The sequence below is a fragment of the Halichoerus grypus genome, chromosome 4 (assembly GCF_964656455.1).
Source record: "Halichoerus grypus chromosome 4, mHalGry1.hap1.1, whole genome shotgun sequence".
NCBI classification, from domain to species: Eukaryota; Metazoa; Chordata; class Mammalia; order Carnivora; family Phocidae; genus Halichoerus; species Halichoerus grypus.
The window spans coordinates 192,668,635-192,688,458 of record NC_135715.1 but is presented as its reverse complement, the minus strand read 5'-3'; the positions used below and the strand labels follow the sequence as shown (position 1 = coordinate 192,688,458).

The 19,824-nt window shown below is 65.3% G+C and overlaps 2 protein-coding genes and 1 long non-coding RNA gene across 4 annotated transcripts; 1 reads left to right on the top strand and 2 right to left on the bottom strand.

Moving 5' to 3' along the window:
* Positions 1 to 4,326: 4,326 nt before the first annotated feature.
* On the bottom strand, positions 4,327 to 14,325 carry RNPEPL1 (arginyl aminopeptidase like 1). 2 transcript variants are annotated; one of them, XM_078071561.1, is made up of 11 exons: positions 13,683 to 14,325; positions 10,138 to 10,278; positions 9,565 to 9,716; positions 8,932 to 9,048; positions 8,496 to 8,731; positions 8,138 to 8,224; positions 7,627 to 7,739; positions 7,244 to 7,352; positions 6,046 to 6,276; positions 5,830 to 5,972; positions 4,327 to 5,330 (listed from the first exon to the last, which is right to left on the bottom strand). In XM_078071561.1, exons 1-11 carry the CDS (start codon positions 14,211 to 14,213, stop codon positions 5,043 to 5,045), a joined length of 2,148 nt encoding a protein of 715 aa, XP_077927687.1. In that variant the 5' UTR covers positions 14,214 to 14,325; the 3' UTR covers positions 4,327 to 5,042. The 2 variants fall into 2 exon arrangements, with proteins under 2 accessions (XP_077927687.1, XP_035973496.2); XM_036117603.2 differs by having other exon boundaries at positions 8,138 to 8,251; positions 13,683 to 14,323.
* Positions 14,326 to 14,679: 354 nt separating this feature from the next.
* On the top strand, positions 14,680 to 18,567 carry LOC144381672 (uncharacterized). The gene is made up of 2 exons (XR_013447446.1): positions 14,680 to 15,433; positions 18,064 to 18,567. It is a non-coding gene; the product is annotated as an uncharacterized LOC144381672 (long non-coding RNA).
* Positions 17,927 to 19,807, bottom strand: DUSP28 (dual specificity phosphatase 28). The gene is made up of 2 exons (XM_036117609.2): positions 19,303 to 19,807; positions 17,927 to 18,999 (listed from the first exon to the last, which is right to left on the bottom strand). Exons 1-2 carry the CDS (start codon positions 19,702 to 19,704, stop codon positions 18,841 to 18,843), a joined length of 561 nt encoding a protein of 186 aa, XP_035973502.1. The 5' UTR covers positions 19,705 to 19,807; the 3' UTR covers positions 17,927 to 18,840.
* Between the last annotated feature and the right edge of the window lie 17 nt (positions 19,808 to 19,824).

Below are 19,824 nucleotides of genomic sequence, written 5' to 3'. Positions count from 1 at the left end.
TGGGGGTGCCAAGTGAGGCAGCCCGGGGGCCCTGCGGAATTGGTAGAAGGGCTGGCTTTGTGCCCCGTCAGTTTAGGAAGCTCATGGGACTCCTCACAAAAGAACAGCCTTTGTTCAGGGACATGCCTTGACTCAGACTAGGGGCAGGCGTTCTCTCCGTCACACGGCCAGGTCTGAATCACAGAGCAGTCTCTGGCCCACAAAACCATGCAGGCCCTGGGTCCCACCCCCAGAGGCCAGAGAGGGGCCCAGTGTCCTGGTCCCGCGGGCAGTAGGGTACCTGTTCCTCTGGGCAAGGCCTTCTCTCTGGGCATCTCCAAAGGAGGGGAGGGTACAGGTGCGAAGCCCCCAGCTTGGCCAGGCCCGCAGCCTCCACCGTGCCCATCCCAGAGCTAAATCTGCCGTCAGAACACAGGGATGGCAGGAACCCGGGCGGCCACCCCAGCAGGTCCAGGAGGTGTCTGGAGCCGCAGCCCAGAGCCTGGACCACTCTAAAGGCACCTGCGCAAGGATTCTCCTGGCTGCTCTTGGCCTCTGTGTCAGCCACAAACCCCGTGGTACAGAGGACCTGGGGTGGTCGTGACGATTAAGTGAGAAAGAATGCAAAGTGTATGGCTGGCCTTGGCCCGGGGCGGGGGGTGCAGGGAATGGTCAGTGAGGGCCACGGTCCTCAGCCGTGGGGGGCGGTCAGTGAGAACACGGACTGCTTCTCTGTGGGATCGTTTGGGGTGGAGTGGGAGTTGGGTCCTAGAAGCTTGGATCTCCCGTTCCCTGGCTGGAAGGCTCGAGCTGAAGGAATTCCCAGGCAGGGCTGGAACAGGGCTATTTCTGCCTTGTTTGCATCCACCCCTAAGGGCTCGAAGGGTCGAATTCATTTGAACACGATGAGTGTTGAGTTTGTCCTTGCCCATCCCAAAGGCAGGTTTCACTGTCCCATATTAGGACAAGGAGCCTGAGCTTCAAAGGGAGGAGGTGGTGGGCCAGGTGAGCACCGCTGTGGGGAGGACACAGCGCCCAAGCCAGGCAGACCTAGTTCACTTTGCTCACTGCGACAGAGGAATGGCTTCTTTTCGGTGGTGGTGTAGGTTAATATTTTTTAAAAATAAAAATAATACAAGCTCCTAATAGGAATTTTCCCCCTAACTCCTGCTCTGGAGGGGTTCTAGGGGTCATGCATTCCCGTGTTGTCATGAGCACAGTGTAGATCATCCCTCTTGACTCCAGGGCCCTGCTCTGGGGCCTCTGCTCTCCCAGGGTCTGGGCGGGTGGCGGTTTACTGAGAAGGGGCGGGGGCATGGCTGACAGCTGACATTAGATTTCTCTTGGCAGAAGGACAGTCTGTGCTGGGTGTGGGAGGTACGCGGGAGCCAGGGCCAGGAGGGCTGATGGGGAAGAGTGGTGGGGAGCAGAGGGGAGGCTGGGGTCCGGGAGCCCAGCTGTGGAAGGAAGGGCGAGCCGAGGGCAGAGTGAGGGCCCTCGATTCGCGTGAACGTTGTGTGGCTTTATCCGTCTCTCCGTGACCACCTGGTCTTGAGGAAATTCTGCTACTTCACATTTCCTCTGTACTTACTCTTTAGACTCCTTTGCTAACTCTAGAACATTCTTTGTCCCGTATTCCAGCCCATGAATCCCCTCTGCATTGTGACCTTTCTACCAAGTGTTCTTTTTTTTGGGGGGGGGGGGGTCATTTTTTATCTTAGTGATGGCTCCTTAAAACAGTTTCCAAACCTCTGCCTGGTTCTTTTCTGTGTGTCCCAGTGTCCCGCAAGTGCTGACCCCTGCTTTGTGGCATATTTCAGCCCCCCCCCCCCCATGGCTGAGGCTTTCCTTCGTGTTGTGACGTCGTCCTCTGACCACTCTGCTTGCTGTTCCCTCGGGTGTAAGTTTGGTCTGGCGGGTGCTGACCCTCTCCCGGGGGTGCCGGACCAAGCCTTATCTTTCGACCTGAAGTTCCACCCCAGGCACCCGGCCTTAGGGGAGGGACCTACCCCCAGTGAGTCACTGAGTGGGGAGCACTCCTGGGGCGGGCTGGACTGCACAGGACGCGGCCTGAGGGACCCTAGGACCAGAGAGTCTCCGCATGCAAGCCCGCGGCCTCCCTCCCACCTCCCTCGGCTGTCAGCTCTCCTCACGGCCACGGCCACGAGAGCTGCTGCTCGAGGCCCCTGCTGTCCCCCTTCTGGGCGTCCTGCCCCTGGCTCCTTCGACACCGCTCTCCTACCTGCCCGGCTGCTCCCTTCTCTGTCCCGAAAATGCAGCTGTTTCCCAGCGTTCGGCCCTCACCCTGCGGGGGTCACTACTGCCACTTGCCACCCCCCTTCCCTGCACGTGGTGGGAGGAGCTGTGCGGGCCCCCCAGTGCGTGCCCTCACCGGGGCCCGTGTGAGCCCCTCATCAGCTCTCGCTCATCTCTGGCAAGGTGTCTGGAATGTTCCGGATGTCCTCTGCTTCGTCAGCACGGGTGGCCCCTGAGGAACCACAGCGATGGAAAGCCCCCCCCCCGCCCCCCCGCCAGCTGCAGCACGAATGAGAAACACCCCCGCTGAACACGCTGGCATCGCAGAGGGCTCGCTGCTGGAGCGCAGCTTAGCCCGTGGCCGAGCAGCCGGCCCCGGGGAGGGTGCCCCTCGATCAGAACACAGGACTCGGGTGCCGTGACCGGGAGCTGCTGTGAGGCGGCGGCGCGACCCGGTCAAGGCCAGCCCTGGCGACTCACGGGGCAGACGGTGCGCGAGGCGCCCGCGGGTCTGGCGGGAGCAGCCGCAGCGTGTGTGGGGCACGGGCAGCACGGAGCCAGACGGCGGGCGGGGGGGCGCTGGGCCACGACCGTACCCCGGCTTCCAGGCTGCAGGGAAGGGGAGTGTCGAGAGCCCAGGAACACCGGGCCTCACGGGGCTGGGAGCACGGCCGCTCGCCCCAGAGGGTAGCTCGGGGCCAGGACGGGCCGTGACAAGGACAGGGTCAAGGATATGGGCGCCACCCCCCAGTTGTGACGGCTGGGAGTTGCTTCTGCAGTCGGGAGAGAGCACGTGGGCACCGCCGGGCGGGCGGGGAGCCGAGCGCACCTAGCAGGGCCCCAGGAAGGCGGGCAAGTCCGTGTTGCTGAGAGTCCAGTTGCCGAAGAGACCCAGAGCCCAGGACTAAAAGGCGTGGGACAGAGACTTGAAAACAACCTTCCCTCTTGCAGGGAAGAGGCTGAGAAGGAAGCTCAGCCCCACGGAGGGCTTCTTGGTTGACACCTGGTTCAGGAAGAGAACGGACCTTCCTGAGGTCGGAGCCAGGGGCCACCGAGAGCACGGGACCGGGCCCCCACTCGCAGGACTGGGTCCCTTGCAGGGTGCTAGGGTTGCTATGGGGCTGCCGGGTGTTCCCCCTTCTGCGGGGATGTTGCTGCCGTGGCCCCGTCCCTGTTCCCTGCAGGGCGGGTGACTGGCCTTCCAGTTCACAAGTTTCTGGGTTGTGGGCCCCACTTAGCCCTCGTGCACATCCCCACATTCCTGGAGACCACCGAGATGCTGGCTGTGGGCTGCACCATGACCGTGGCGGGGGAGGACCGGGCCGCCTGCTGGGGGTGGGGGGGTCTAGAGCGCGGAAGGGTTGATGGGATATTGGTGACCGGGCGGCTGGGCGTGGCGGTGCTGGGGTTGCTGGCCCACCATTCCCAGTCCTCCCGCGTCCCGGCCCCCTGTGCAGAGCGGGGCTCTGTGCCTGGGACTGGCCAGTGGCGCGGCCCCGTCAGGCTGAGCCCGTGGGCGACCCTGAGCAGAGCCTGGACTCAGCCTTTGGTCTCAGTGGCTTCCTCATCCCACGGCCCACTGCTTAGTCGTCCCCCTTCGTGGTGGACGCTCAGTGGAGTCCCCGCCTCGTGCCCCCTTCTGGGCCGCATCTCACCCGTAGCTTCTGCTGCACCCATGCTCGTGGATGTCTGCGGCCCCTTGCCCTCCGTCACCCAAGACCAACTCGCCCCCACCACGTACCCCTGCCTTTACGCCAGGTTGGGATGGGGGCCGCTGCTGAGAAAGGCCCAGAGCTAGGGTGGTGACAAGCGGCCTCCTTTGCTTCGGTGTTTGAGGGTCAGTGGGAGGGAGCAGAGACCTGGCCCAGGGGCCCGACTGGGGGGAGCTGCTGCAGGTCCTCAGAAGCCCCGGCTGCAGGGCAGGATCTGGGGCCTCTGAGGGCACAGCGAGGAGTGGCTGGAGTGCAGAGGAAGACCCTTCGGCCCCCTCAGCCTCCCCTCGTCAGAGGACAGACCATGCACAGCTCCTGGCCCCCACCCCAGGGGAGCCCCGTGCCCACGGAAGACGAGTCGGGGGAACAGGCTGGGAGGTTGTTTGCAGAGTGGAGGTTTAATGGGGCAATCATGGTGACCCTGTCGCAGCGGTCCCCGGGGTAGCCCAGCTTGGACTGCCGGGGCCCCCAGGCTATGCCGGCACGGGGGGCCTACAAAGAGCACCAGCCCCACCTGTCCTCTTCCCTGTCGGGGTGTTACAGCCACCAGACAGACTGTCCTGTCCCACTTCCCCTGGGGCCCAGGACCCCATGTTCCCTGAGGGGTTAAGGCTTTCCGGGGACCCCTCCCCAGGGAGGTCCACCCTCTCCTCAGTGTCCCCTGGCCCTACGCTAAGGGCATGTCTGTGTCCTTGTCCTCTGCCAGGGGCCAGCTGAGGCTGCCGACCTCCGGGGCGGGGTGCAGGGCTCTGCGGGGTTCAGGCACGCCGTGGGGACAGTGCAGCCTGGACGTCGCGGCAGATGTAAGGCACAGTGTGGCAGTTGCCGTGGGGACTGCGGGGCTGTCACCCTGAGGGCAGTGCCTGGCGGTCAGTGTCGAGACAGGGAGGCATGGCGAGTGCTGGCCTCTCTGGGCCTGCAGTGCAAGAGAGCTGGGGAGACCAGGTCCACGGGCATCGCCGGCCATGAGGAGGTCCCTGGGAGAGCCCGCAGGAGGGGGCGTGCGCCCCGGGGGGGCTCACGGCCAGAGCCGAGGCACAGTCCCGGCATGCCCGGGCCACGGAAGGCACAATCGTGGTGTCTGGGAGGTCAGGGCTAGGCAGACACGTTGACGTCCCTGAGAGAAATGGCGCTGCTGGGAGGCTCGTCCCCGAGCAACAGGGCCGGCGTGTCTGCGTCCACCTCCGAGTCCGCCCCGGCACTGGCCTGCTCCACGCTGGGCTCGGCGCCGGGGCCCAGGCCCTGGGAAAGGATCTGCTGGATGGTCCTGCGCAGGTTGGGGTGCAGCCGGCCCTGTGTCTGGTAGAACACCTCCAGGGCAAAGGACTTGAGCGCGCCGGTGCAGAGGTCCTCGTACAGCGGGATGGTGTACATGCGGGACATCTGGGGAGGTGGGCACACTGTCGCCCCGGCCCCGCCCCCGCCCCCGCCGGCCCAGGCCCGCACTGCCCGCACTCAGGCTGCCCAAGGCCTCTCAACCCACACACCACTATGGGCCTTCTGCGGAGGCCTCGTTTCCAGGGAGCTTGGACTCAGGGGCACTGACGGGGGACAGCCGTGTGGAGTGGGGAGGCTAGAGCCCCTGTAACAGGGCCTGGGACCCTCAGACAGCCCTGGGGCCAGGCCGGGTGTGGGACTGCCCACGGGCCCAGGGCCATGTAGGCCTAGACCTCCAGACCGTGCTCCCAGCTTTCCCTCTGGAGGACACGGCCTCCCTGACGACTGACAGGGTCCGGGCTCCTCCCACCTGGTGTGCGCCCCCCAGGGGCAACCGAGACCCAGCACGGCCCCCACCCCCGTTCTCCTGGGTGCCCAGCCTGTGAGGTGGGAGTGGAGGGCTGGGTGGAGCAGTGGGGGCGGGGCTTGTGCAGGTGGTCGTTACCTGGCTCTCGAGGAACCGCCGGACCCGGTGGAGGTCGGGGTAGTAGTCGTTGCGGACCACAATCTGAAGCCAGCGGATGCGGATCTCGGCATTCATCGAGTCCAGCAGGGAGGAGTAGCACTTGGACAGGCTCATCACCACCTCTGCGGGGCCATGGGCAGGTCAGGGCTGGGCAGGCACTCCCCACCCAGCCACCCTGGCAGCCGCGGGACCCACCCTGGGGCAGCGGGGACCCATCCAGGAGCCGGTCCAGGAAGAGCGCTGTCTGGAAGGTCCTCCACTTGGAGATGTCAATGGCACTGGCTGAGGCGGCTGCCTGGTCCAGAGGCTCCGCGGTCCACAGCTGGAAGAGGGCCTCCACCGGCCGGGTCAGGCTAGATCCCTGAGACAGGTCCGGCTCAGCCAGCGGTGGGCCCGTGGCGTTGAGCCAGCGCTCGAACTCCAGCCCTGCAGGGGAGATACCATCCTGGGGTCCCCACCCAAGCCAGGAGACCCCAGATGCCGAGGATGTCCCTGGGTGTGACCGTCCCAGGGCCTGGGAGCCCCAGGGCAGAGGCAGCTGGGAGGCTGGGGTCAGCTCCAGCACCTGCTACCTTGAGCCAGAGGAGTGGCTTCCGTGAGGGAGCATGGGGAGGCCAAAGACTCAGGCTGGTGAATGAGGTACCCCTGTCCCTCCATGCCTCTCATGGGTACCAAACAGTGAGGCACTTTAAACCCCACCTCAGCGCCAGGGAGTGTGATGGGGGCGGTGAATGGCAGGAGTGGGTGTGTGTGTGGGGGTGCTCTGAAACATAACGGGGGGCTGGCCAGCAGCCTGCTCTAAAGCCCTGGGCCGTTCTGGGGGCAGGTGCTGCCCATTCCCCACCGCCGAAAACTTCTGGTGCACTTATTAAAGCTTCCAAAGCAGTCACCCTGTCCAGACCCCCCAGCCAGCCGCACCTCATTGCTCTCCAGCAAATCTTGGCCTCTCCCTAGATGTCAGAACCCTCCAGTCTCTCCTTTGGCCCCAAGCCCTTGGACCCCCAGAGATATCTTTATGGGCATCACAAAAGCGGGCCAGCAGCCTCAGACAGCTCCAAGGCAAACCTCCCTCTGCCCAAGCAATCATGCCCCAGGTCCTCTGCACATGCTGGCTAGCTCAGCCTGCTTGACCTAAGTGCTGCCTCCTCAGGGAAGCCTCCTGGGCCTCATCAGGATAGGAAGCACACTCTCCCCTCTGCACCCATGGTGTCCCAGCCCGAGGCTCACGCCATCTGGCCAGGGTTGGCTGAAGGAGGGACAGCTGAACCCAAGGGGCCTTTCCCTAGGCAGAAGCAGTAACCTGTGCAGTAGAGCCCCCCCCAAACCTTCACACCCTCTGTTCCCCTGGTGGGCTGAGGGTGGCCACGGACACATGGCAGGCAGTGGGCCTCACCTGCCCGGCAGTCCACGCTTTGCTCCTTCAGCTCTGGGAAGAAGCTCAGGAAGGAGTCCAACAGGTCCTGGGCTACCACGCTGGTGAACTTGTACTTCTCCACATAGGCCTGCGCAGGTGGGGCAGGGCTCAGCAGGCCCGGGGGCCGGGCACACCATCCCCACCAGAGCGGAGCGGGCACAGAGGCACTGTGTGGCCATGTGGGCCATGCCAAGTGGCTGGAGCCGGGAGGGCGCTAGAGGGAGGCGGCGGCGTCCCGCCCTGCTGCTCCCAGGTGCCCCCGACTCCACGCCAACCTCCAGGACAGGAGGCAGCCTTGGGAGGTGGGGAGGGGCTCAGGGTGGGCAGAGGGCAGGGCCTGTCCCAGGGAGAGGGCTGCTCACTCGGAGAAAGTCGTCAAAGCGCTGGGGGTCTCCGCACAGCTGGGACAAGTAGTACACGAAGCAATAACCCTTCTCGTAAGTAAACAGGTTCATCAGGTGGCTGGGATTCACTCCTGCAAGGGGAACAGCCCTGGCTCTGGGCAGCGCCCCTACCCAAAATAGGGGATGGGGAGGGGATGGGGTAGGGAGAGCCTGGGGGTGGGGGAGGTCAGGCACTGCGGAGCAGGAAGGGCTGAGGGCCCTCACGTATCTGGATGCCCTAGGAGTGCAGTGGTGGGGCCTGCCCTGCCCAGGGAGCCTTGGTGGAAACCGAGGGCGCACACATCACGGTGGCCAGTGCTCAGAGCCCAGGAGAGGCGGTGGCAGGCTGAGGGAGCCTAGGGGAAGCCTTCCTAGGGCTGGGGGCACCTGGCCTGGCCTTGGCTCTAGCCAGAGGAAGCAAGGGATGGCAGGGAGGCCCTGCAGGGTGACGTATGTAGGGCCCAGGGCGAGGCCTGGTGGGAGTGGGTACCTGGCTCCAGCTTGACCTGCAGCTTGCTCACTGGGCTGTCCTCTCCGAGGAGCTTCATCTGCCTGTGTAGGGCATCCAGGCGGAAGGCTGTCTCCAGACAGGTGAAGGCAGCCCCTGGACGGGGGCAGGGGGGCAGTGGAGGCAGGAGGGGGGTGGGCAGCCTGAGCACCTGAGCAGGTTTGAGCTGCTGCCCCAGGTGCTCCCCACCCTGAGCTCTGTGGAGCCGACCCAAGGCCACCCTGCTGGACACACACATGTCGGAGGACCACACCCTGGGGGACAGGCTGGGCTCTCAGCCTCTTGTGGCCCCAGCCTCCTGCCACCCCCCTTGCCACCCCGGGCTGGCCGCGGGCAGTACCGTAGGTCTCGGTGGTGATACGGCGCTGGGCATAGGTGGCCAGGCCCTCGCTCAACCACATCTCCTCCCACGTGGCATTGGTGACTGCGTTCCCGAACCAGCTGTGGGCCACCTCGTGGATGACATCGATGACCAGGAACTCGTCACTCTCCAGGATGGAGGAGATGATGAAGGTGAGGCAGGGGTTCTCCATGGCCACGATGGGGAAGGAGGGGGGCAGGAAGACGATGTCGTACCTGCTCAGGGCGGGAGGCCGGGCAGGTGACCCCAGAGGGCCGTGGGCCTGGGTGGTGAGCGGCACTGCCTCCCCAGAAGGTCAGACACGGGGCCCTCCTTGTAGGCCCCCGTTTACTCCTCAGGAGGGCGGGACTTGCCCTCTGGCCGTGCCCCCCCCCCCCCCGGTACCCAGCCAGGCTCCCAGGTGCCCGGGACGTACCTGCCCCACATGTACGGCCCATACAGACGCTCGGCCGCGCTCAGCCACTGCTCCACCGCGCCCGACAGCTTGCTGGTAGCCGTGGGCAGCAGGCACGGCTCGGCCCACACACGGCTCCTATTCCGGGGCAGAGAGGGTGGGCAGAGGCTGACCAGCACCCACCCCGCTCACCCAGCAGGCCGGCCTTCTCCTTCTGGCCCAAATACCACCCACACCTCAGAAAGCGCCCAGCCCGCTGCCCCACCTCACTTGAGGGCTACCATGCAGGCCCTTCCCACCACAACGGCCAAGCCACACGCCGAGGGGGGGCTGCGTTGGAAAAAACCCGCCCAAGCCTGAGGGTGCGTCAGGCTGTTGTGTGGTCCCAGCAGGAGGACGGGCTTGAGGAGGGCACTAAGGAGGCCGAGGGCCCCAGCTTCTGGTCTGGGGGTGGGTGGGGTGAGAGGAGCCTGGCAGGGATGGCCTCTGGTGGAAGCAAGAAAAGGGGGGGGCAGGGCTGGTCCCCACACTGCGGGGTCCCCAGCGGGGCAGCCACAGATGCGGGCCCCATGCCTGGCCCGTGGCGGGACTTCCCCAAAGCCTGGGCCCCCCGTGGCAGCAGCTGCTGCAGGAAGCAAGCAGCAGTGGCCCTACCTAGGCCCGATGTCTGCCGGCTGGAGGTCCCCGGCCACGAGGGCCACGAGGTAGGCGGGCACAGGGTGCTCCATGTGGAAGCGGTAGACGCCCTCCTCCTCCACGTAGGTGCTCCGTGTGGCGCTCATCAACACCTGCACCCCCGACGGGGCCTGCGTGCGAGGAGGCCCCACCCATCAGGGCACCCCATGTCCTTGATGGGGAAACCCATGCTCTGGTGGAAAACCCTACAACCCAGTCAGGGAACCCCATATCATGATAAGGAACCCCACATCTCCCAACAGGGCACCCCATGTCCACGATGAGAAATCCCACGCCCCCTGTCAGGCTGACCCCTCTCTCCACTGGCAACTCCGCACCCTGGGTCAGGAAACCCCATATCTGTGGTAGGGAGCCCCACATCCCTGACGGGGAGCCCCACGACCTGGGCCTGAGAGCCACATCCCTGTGAGGGCACCTCTCATCACAAAGAGCCCCATGCTCTGCTGGGAACCCCCATCAGGCTGCCCCTTCCCACACTAGGGCTCCTTCCCGGAGGCTGGCGAGGAGGCAGGCCAGGCCGGGGACGCTGACCTTGACAACGGCCGAGTAGGTGCACTTGACAGCAGGCGTGTCGAAGCAGGGGAAGAAGGAGCGGTTGCACACCGAGTGGCCCTGGGTGAAGACGAAGGGCTTGGCGTTGCCGTAGGTCAGCTCGGGGTCCAGCCACCAGATCTGCAGGCAGGCGGTGGGCAGGGCATCAGCCAGCGCCACCGTCCCCACCACAGCGAGGCAAGAGGGGGCCCTGTCCCACCAGAAGGTGGCACGTGGGGACGCCAGGACACCCCTGCCAACCATGCTTTGCTTCCGGAAGCTGGGCAGGTTTCCTGGAAAGAGCAGGGCCATAGGAGCGGGCCCCAAACCTGGGGACCTGCTCAGGCTTCTCGGCCCAGAGCCTCTGGGGGCGGCAGCTGGAGAGGAAGACAGCGGCGGCCCGGGAGGAGATGGCCTGATTGGGCTCCTCCAGGGCCAAGAGCCGCTCCTGGTCACTGTCACCTACCCGCCCCTCAGGCAGGCAGGGCAGCTGACCCAGAGCATGGCCAGCAGGAGGCCAGGTGCCCAGGGGCCAGCCCAGGGGGTCTCCAGGCCCCAGCCCCTCATCCCAGCTTCCGATGGGAAACTGAAGCACCGTCGAAGACCCAAGTCCAAATTCTCATAGGCTGGCAGCGAGGAAAGGGAGCCAAGAACTGAAAATGGGAGAAAACTGGAGCTTCCTGATGACTCCACATACTGGAAGGGAGCTCCTGAACCCCTGAGAATGGGACCAGGCACTTGGAGAGGAATGGGCCGGGCAGGCCAGGAGTGGCCATGGGAGGGCCACTGGGGCGTATGTAGGGCCCTGACTCTGCTCTCCCCACGCTCCCCTCTGCCGGCCCGTGATCGCTGGAGCAAACTGGATTGTTCCTTGTCCGCTTCGGTGACCAAGCACAGAGGGGTCTTCCCAGGACCCCCCACAGCCTCTGCAAGTGCTGGGTCCGTGGAACCCACGGCGGCTGCTGGCCACCCGCAGTGTTTCATGCTGAGATCACAGGAGTGGTGGACCGCCACACCCAGGAGGGGCTGCCCTTCCCGCAGACCTCGGACCCAAGTGGATTCCCAGACTCGGCAGGGCTACCTATCTGCTTCTGGCCAGACTCCTGGCCAACGTTCACCGGCTTCTTTAAAAAACTTCCTTTGGGCTGCTATGTCTCTGTTCCCTCACTAGGGGACGCTTGCAGTGGCATTTTCTTTTTCTGCTGACCCCCCCAGGCTGCCCCGGATGTCCAGAAGGCCTGTCTGGGGAGACTGTTCAGAACTGCAGAGTCCTGGGCCCCATCCCAGAGCTGCCAGGGGCCAGCACCCAGGAATCTGCATTAAGGAGACTCTGTAGTGGATCCTGCTACAGGTGGTCCTTGGCCCATGCTGGGGATGGGTCCCCGCAGTCCCCAGACCCCCTTCAACCTCGCTTTCTCCCCTCACACCTGCTCCACCACCACAGCCTCCCCTCCCACTGACCCCTCCCTTCCCTGGGGCCCTCCTCAGGTTCTGCCCATCTCAGGCCTCCTGTTCCCACCACCGTGTCCACTTCTCAGCCCGGCCAGAGAGGGCCCATCCAGCACTGGTCTCCCCTCAGCCTAGCAGAGACCAATGGGGTCCACAGTCCTCCCTGGGAGTGGTGGGCTGGGGCCAACCCCCAGGCGGGCAGGGCCCTGCCCCGGAGCCGAGCCGCCAAACCCTTTCAGAGTGCAGGGGCAGAGGTGCGGCTGCTGAGGGGCTGCGAAGGAGTGGGCTACTGACTCCAGACGCCACAGTAAAGGAAGAAAGCTGTTCTTGCTGGGGGAGGGGGTGGGGGGGTTCAGGAGTGGGATGCGAGAGACAAACTGCCTCTGGGGTGTGGGGCCCCACTCCCAGGAAGGGGGGGTAGGAGGGTTCAGGAGTGGGATGCAAGAGACAAACTGCCTCTGGGGTGTGGGGCCCCACTCCCAGGAAGGGGGGGTAGGAGGGTTCAGGAGTGGGATGCAAGAGACAAACTGCCTCTGGGGTGTGGGGCCCCACTCCCAGGAAGCAGCATCTGCACTGGCACACGGACAGGTTTAGGGATCTAGGCCTAGAACAAGCCAGGAAGAGGGGGGACTCCGTGCACAGGCCCTGAGCCCTGTGGTGTTCCTGCATGATGGTGGGTGCCCCGGGCCAAACCCTCTGTCCTCTGCAAGTGATCCAGTTTGCAGGCCAGGCCCCTGTCCCCAAGCCCACAGCTGCACCATCTGTGGGGACCATGACGCCCCTCCCCGCTCCAGCCCCCAGGCCATAGAAAGCCCAGGGAGGACGGCTGCTCTTATTGGCCTGACCCGATCCCCAGCAGCCTGCCAAGGGTCCTGGACCCACCATTCTGCTGGTCATGGTCTTGAGTGGACCAGACACAAGGGCTCCAAGCTCACAGATCAGGGTCAGGGAGAAGCACGTCTCTTCGTTCTCACTGCCATGCTGGAAGGCGTATCTGCCGCCTGTCAGAGCCCCAGATGACCTGAGCAGGCAGCAGGGGCCAGCAGCTAGCAGACTCGTGGGAGCTCAGGGTAGGCAGTGAGGTGGCAGGGCCTGCTGAGGGTTCCTGGGAATCATGCAGGAAGCCCACAGGTGTGTGTCTGGTCTGGGCTCTTCCCACCCAGATGTCACCTTGGTGGCCCCTGGCCAGATGCCACCACACCACCTGTCCCTTTGCATGCTACAGACAGGGACAGATGGAACCCCCCAGGGCGTCTCAGAGCTGTGTGCATGCTGTGTACGTGGGGGGAACCCAGGGAACCCCCATGCCGCAGGAGTGAAAGGCCCTGCTCCATCCTAAAAGCCTCACGGTGGCAGAGCGGTGCTGCAGCCACCGAGCCGGACCTGAGCCGCCTCGGCTTTCCGACAGAGCCTCTGGGGCAGTGGGTGTTCCGTGCCCAAAGCCCCGCAGAGCCTACCTGCTTGTCTGCGGGGGCACCCAGCTGCAGCCCCGGCCAATCCTCACCCAGAAGGCCCAAGGCCCAGAGCCAAGCCGGCCCTCTCTGGCTCTGGCAGCTCTGTCCCTCACAGCCACCTCCAGAGAATAGATGAGCTGCCCCCAAGTCCTCTGAAGACCTAGGTCACACGGAGGCCCTTCCACATCTGACACCACCCCCTGGCCTGCCCCAGTGCCTGGCTCAGGCAGATGTATGGACTGGCTTGTACCCACCGGAAGCTGCCCTGGCCCCAGGCAGGGACAACTCTGGCACAACTGAAAGGAGAGGCCTCCCTTGGTGGCATGCTGTCCCCTGCCCCCCCCCACCCACTGGCCAACACCAGGACTCTCACTCTGTCCAAGGCTCCTAAAAACTCCCCAGGCATCCGCTGGAAATCACTGAGAGCACCTGAACAGGACTCCAGGGCCAGGAGGAGGAGTGCCAGGCCCGAGGCCACGGACGCCCCAGGGCCAGGCCGGCCCCGCCCTCTCCGCAGGTGCCCCAGGCGCGGAGCCCAGGTTAAGGCCCCCTCACCTGGCAGCGCGAGGAGAGGCTGCCCGGGGAGCACCCCGAGCCCAGCCCCCAGCCCCCCGCCCCCCGCCCCGGCCCCAGCGGACTCACGGCCGGGGCGTCGGTCGAGGTGTAGCGCAGGATGACCTGGAAGGGCTGGTGCGCCTGCAGCTCGGGCGGCAGCGTGACGGTGAGCGAGGAGCCGTAGTCGGTGAACGGGTCCACCCTGAAGGCCAGCGGGCAGCAGGCGGGCTCCGCGCCGGGCGCCTCGGGGAAGGCGGGCAGCGGGGGCGGCGGCGCGGGCCCGGGTCCGGCGGCCGCGAACGCGAAGGCGCAGGGGGGCTCGGCGGCGGCGGCGGCGGGGGCGCGGCGGAAGGCGGCCGAGTGCAGGCGCAGGGCCGGGTGCGCGTCGAGCACGAGCGCGCGGGGCGCGGGCCGCAGCGCGCACAGCTCGAGCACCAGGCAGCCGGCCAGCTCGCGCGCCTCGGGCCGCAGCTCCAGGCCCAGCTGCAGGTGGCGGAGGCGGAAGAGCTGCGCGCTGGAGGCCGAGGCCACGTCCAGGGCGGGCGGCGGCTCCGGCGGCGGGCGGGCGGGCGCGGCCTCGGCGCCGGGCGCCTTGCAGCAGCAGCACTGCGCCGCCATGGCCGCCCGCGCTAGGTGAAATCCATGGGCGGCGGCCGCGCCGGGCCGCGGGGAGCGGGCAAGGGGCGCCGGGCGGCGGCGGTGGCGGCGGCGGGGCGCGGGCACAACAGGAAGTCGCGCCGGGAGCCGCCCGGCCCGGCCCCGTGCCGTGCACCGCCCCGCTCGGGCTCCGCTCGGCCGCCGCCGGGGGCGCTGTGCGCGGGGCCGGGCCGGGGAGCCGGGGACGCAGTGCGCACGGGACTGGGCTGGGGGCGGGCGGGGTGGCCGTGCGCGGGGGACCCGAGGTCGGGGCGCTCTACTGGGGGCCGGGCCGGGGAGCCGGGGACGCAGTGCGCACGGGACTGGGCTGGGGGCGGGCGGGGTGGCCGTGCGCGGGGGACCCGAGGTCCGGGGCGCTCTACTGGGGGCCGGGCCGGGGAGCGGGGGACGCCGTGTGCGGGTCCGGGGGCAATGTGAGGTAGGGTTAGGCCGGGCTGGGAGCCGAGGGAGCCGTATGCGGGGGGACTGGGGGCAAAGTGCGCGGGCCGGACAGCAAGCCGGGCTGGGGTTGGGGGTCCTGGGCGCGGGCGCCGGGGCTGTTGTGCACTGGAGGACCAGGGCGCGCAGGGGCCTGGAGGCACCGGGTGGCCGAGCGGCTTCCCAAGCCCTGTGCTCTTCTGACCCGGCTCCTGAGGGTTGCTGTGGGCCGGGTTCCTGGGGCAACGGCTGCCTAGTGCAGTCTCTGCTTCTGCAAAGCCAGGAAGTGTATACACGCCTCCCTCACCGCCGCCCCCGTGAGACCAGTGGTCTGTGTTGTGGGCCATGTGGAGCTCGGGGGCCTTAGGGCTGTGCCGTCTGATAAGGTAGTACTAGCCGTGTGTGGCTATTTAGATTTAAATGAAATACAGTTATGAGTTTGGTTCCTCCCTGGCATAGCTGTATTTCAAGGTCTCCACGTGTGTGTGGGGTACTGTGTGGCTAGTGGCAACTGTTGGTCCGAGTGGATATTCCATCATCGCAGAAAGTGCTGTCTTAAGGGCTGGCTGGGCCCTGGAGGCCCCACTGTTGAGCTGGTGAGTGCTGGGGCCGTAGCAGGGATCTGGCCTGCTCCCCATCCCGCCTTGCAGGGTCCTGTCCAGAGGCCTGGGCCCAGAGGAGAGGGCTGCACACCAGGGAGGCTTCAAGATCCACCAGAAGCCATGGAATGAGAGGGGCCACCAAGATGGTGCTGTTACCATGATGTAAGAATTCACAGTTTTGGGGAGAAGGGGCTCTGGGGCCTGGAAGGGCATCCAGGAGCCTCACACACCGCTCTCCTCTGCTCCATCGTTGTGTGGGACAGACGCTGCACCCAGCCAGGCATCATCCCCAAGTAGCCTTTAATCCTCTGGACTCTGTCCCTGTCTGTAACCCATGTGATGGCGCCCGCCTTCCTCCCTGGGAGCAGGGGAGGGGTGGGAGGAATGGTTGGCTGGGAGGGAGGACCAGGTCCACCCATGTGGAGCACGTGCACTGAAGCATTGCTTTAATTTTCCCTTGGGTCCTCTTAGCTGGGGTAACACAACCCCAAACCCCCCAGGAATCCCAGGGCTCCTGCAGTCACCTGGAGGAGGAGGTCAGTTCTACGTCTAAGACTCAAAAGAGGAGAGAGCTGGGGTCTAATTGGTCCTCTCTGAGTTCACGTGGCCCAGTGCCTGCCCACGTGGTGAGGTTCTTGAGGTGCCAAGGGCAGAGGGTTTTAGATTGTATTCGCAGTCTTAGGAGCTTCTCTGAGCCCTTTCCCCGAGGCCAGTTGGTTCGGGCTAGAGGAACATCAGGATTGCACATGGGTACCCACACTAGCCTGCCCTCATCCCCTCATGACCAACCACCTGTGCCCTCAGAAGCCATCAAGGGCTTCTTGTCTTCCTGGTCCCCTGGAGTTGGGGAAGCAGGGGTTTCATCTCATCCCTTCTCTGCTGGAGGGCCCTGTGCATCTCCCCAAGGCCAATTCTGCACATAGGACGGGTGGAGTGGGGCAGCCTTGCTGGTCCACAGCTGTTACCCCCTCTCCGCCCAGGGTGGGGGTGCCTGCTACCCCACATTTATGTAAGGAACCAACATAAGCCAGTTTTAGAGCAAACACATCTGTTTTGCAGGACTAAAGCCGGCCCACTAAGGCACCTTGTGAACTGTGAGGCCCACAGGTGGAGGGCTGTGGTTGTCCTCAGTTTCCACCCTGTCTCTGTCCTGCAGGGGACCGTGCCTTCAACACAGCGCCAAGGCCCTTCCCTGTAGCCGGTCAGGCTGCCCTCCCTTACCCTGCAGCAGGGGGCTACATTACACTCCAGCCCTCCAGAAAGCTGGAAAGCCACTATCCAGGGGAGCGGGGCTGGGAGCAGCTGCAATGCACTTCTCCCCTCTCCCCACGTGACCTGGCCCAGGGAGAGGAACGTGGAATTGGGGCTCTCAGAGGCTGGGGTTTCTCCCACAGGAATTGCCATACTCCAGTCTTCTGGTGATCAAATCCTAGCTGGCTTGGGTGGGCTGGAGCAGTCAATACTGCCTACACCCAGCCTTCCCCTAATGCTCATGGACTGGCACCACCATTCAGGTGCACTGTGCCAGGGAGGGGACGGGTCCCTGCCTCCCCTGCTGGGAGGTGCACGTGGAGGCAGGCAGAGGTCCTCGGGAGAACAGGGCCTCTAGTAAGAGCTTCTCAAACAGAACTGGTGGGTAAAACACTGATGTGGCCCACAGATGTCTTTCAACCTGGCCCAGCTCTGTGGCCTTGCACCTTCGTTATCCAGAGCCAGGTCAGCCAGACGGGCTGGCGGCTGGGGGGGGGGTGGGTTCCATGAAAGGTGCCGTGAGCATGCTGGGTAAAAACTTGGACTCAGGTCCTGGTAGACTGCTCGGCTCACCTCCAAGTCACTGTAGCCTCACCTACTGAGTGGACACGGTGGCAGTAGCCCCTGTATGGAAGGGGGTGATGGCAAGGCGACATGAGCTCTGAGCGGCTTGGAGAGAGTGAGGCAGCCCACAAGCCCTGCACAAAGGTGGTAGGTGGTGGCTCGGCCGCAGTGAGCTACAGGCAGGTCATGACAGGCTGCAGCACGTGGGGGCGGGAGCTGCTGACTGGTGATATTGCCAGAGGCTGGGTGCCCACCTCCAAGGTGTGGTATATGCTTGCAGCCAGAGACCAACAAAGGGTGTCACTCCTGTCACAGTCAGAACCCAGGTGTAGGTGTAACGGGGGGGCGGGGAGAGGGCCCCTTTCATGGCCATCCCAGTGCCTCACAAAGTGTGAGTTTCCCATCCCCACAACTTTGGGCTCTGCTGGGTCAGAGGATTTGTTCCCAGGTATGATGCTTCTACCAGGGACACAGGTGTCCCCCTGGATGGCAGGCTGAGACACCACCTGACCATTCTGGGCTCCTCAGGCCACAGAGGCAACAGACAAATCCGGGGCTGCTGGGCTGGGTGGAGTGCCTGGTCCTGACTTTGAAGGAGCAGCTGGGCTTTGCTGCCGCTCAGTGGGGCCAGGAGGAGTATGCTGAGCTTCGGACATTCTCCTGATGCCCTCAGTACTCCCCACTGAGGACGAGGTGAGGGAGGCCACAGCCCCCATGCAGACAGGGCCACTCAGGGCCCTTCAGAATGGAGGCTCAAATCACCTCACCAGGAAAAGACCAGGACCAGCGAGGTGCTGGCTGAGGAGAAGAGCATGAAATGAGTAGTGGGGAGTGGAAATATTAAACACTAATTATGATATTTTATTAATTACCTTGATATGTATATAGCAGCATATATTAACCGGGCGCTGTATTATCTGTAATTTATATTGTAACCCAGTTTCCCCCCCTTTTTCCCTCCTGCTATCTTATTTCAGAGGTGTTGATGGTGATTAATTTTCTGGTATAGTCTTTAGACCACAGGATCCAGGTGAGGTGTGCCTGAACCACAAGAGGAGTCGACACGCTCAGCCGCGCAGGTGGTGAGTGCATCTTCGACAGGAGGGTGGCTGTGGGATGTGAGGCGGGGGCTCAGTGCTGCTGTGGAAACTGGGAGGTCGGTAAGGTCGGAGGTGGGCGCAGGCGCCAGGCTGTGGTCAGGCAGCCTCACAGCCCGGCCTGTGCTGCAGCACTTACAGGTCTGGATCCTGCGCCAGATCCTGAGAGGGGACCAGTGTGGCGTCTGGGAAAAGCCCCGTGGGCTCCAACAGTGGCAGGCGCGAGGCTTTGCCGGCAGTCTGGTGTCCTCCAGCAGCAGCCACATGAGAGTGGCAGGCGGCCACGACTGCGGTCGGGGGGTCTCCATGACTCCCATACCCTCCCATCTCCTGATCTGGGCTCCCTGGCCTTGCCCTCTGTATTAAAGACCTTTCTGCCTAAAACTCCTCACGTGGTTTGGATTTCCCTGACCCAGCCCTGTCTGGTAAAGCTGCTGACCAAGGAAGGAACGCTTCCAGTCCCCTCTTCAGTGGACACACTCCCGCCGAACTGTCAAACGGGACAGAAACGCGCAGCCTTTCAGGAAGAATCGGAAAATGAAAACTGTGTGCGACAGTAAGGAAGGAGGAGAAAGACCCCCTCCAGGCAGCGCTTCAACTACCTCCAACTCCACGCACCCTGCACTGGGGGCTGGGTGCTCTCCAAGGGCTGCAGGACTAGGGCTCATTCTGGAGCTCATCTCCTCTAGTTCCGGAGCACGGTCCCGAGGGCCCCCCGGACAGGCGCGGCAGGGACTGCAGGGCCTCCTCGTACTTCTGCAGCTGAGACCAGAACCCCGGGTTGGGCTCGGCCACCGGGCGCGCGCTCTTCACGGCCTGCGGACGAAAAGCAGAGGCTGACCGCAGCGCCTCAAGGTGCTCCGCGCCCCTAACGCCGGGAGGCCCGCCCACCTGGAAGGCCCGCCCACCTGGGAGGCCCGCCCCACCTGGAAGGCCCGCCCACCTGGAAGGCCCGCCCACCTGGAAGGCCCGCCCCACCTGGGAGGCCCGCCCCACCTGGGAGGCCCGCCCACCTGGGAGGCCCGCCCACCTGGGAGGCCCGCCCCACCTGGGAGGCCCGCCCCACCTGGGAGGCCCGCCCACCTGGGAGGCCCGCCCCACCTGGGAGGCCCGCCCCACCTGGAAGGCCCGCGCCAGGCTGAGGCCGCGGTGCCGCAGGAGGTAGGCGGTGCAGACGGCGGCCGAGCGGCTGCGGCCGTTCTTGCAGTAGACCAGGCAGGCGCCGCCGGCGCGCACCGCAGCCTCCATGGCGGCGCAGGTGGGCTCCAGGTGCGCCAGCAGGTCCTCGGCCGGGTCGTCGAACACGGGCACGCGCAGCTCGGCCACGCCGGGCGCGCACGGGCCGGGCTGCTGGCGCGAGACGTTGACGCACAGGGTGACTCCCGCGCGCGCCAGCAGCTCAGGCGCGGCCGCGGCGCGCGCAGTCCCGAGGAACAGCGAGGGGGCGACGCGCACGAACGGCGGCGGCGCGGGCGAGGCGACCCCGGGGACCTCGCGGCGGCTGGCTTGTCCCGGGTCCATGACCCGCGCCGGGACGCCCGGTCCGCGGGACTAGTTTGGGCGGCCGGGCGGCCCGCCGGGCACCCCCGGGGTCCTAAAGGCCTCCGAGGGTCCCACCCGCGGGGCTCTGGCTGCGTCCGC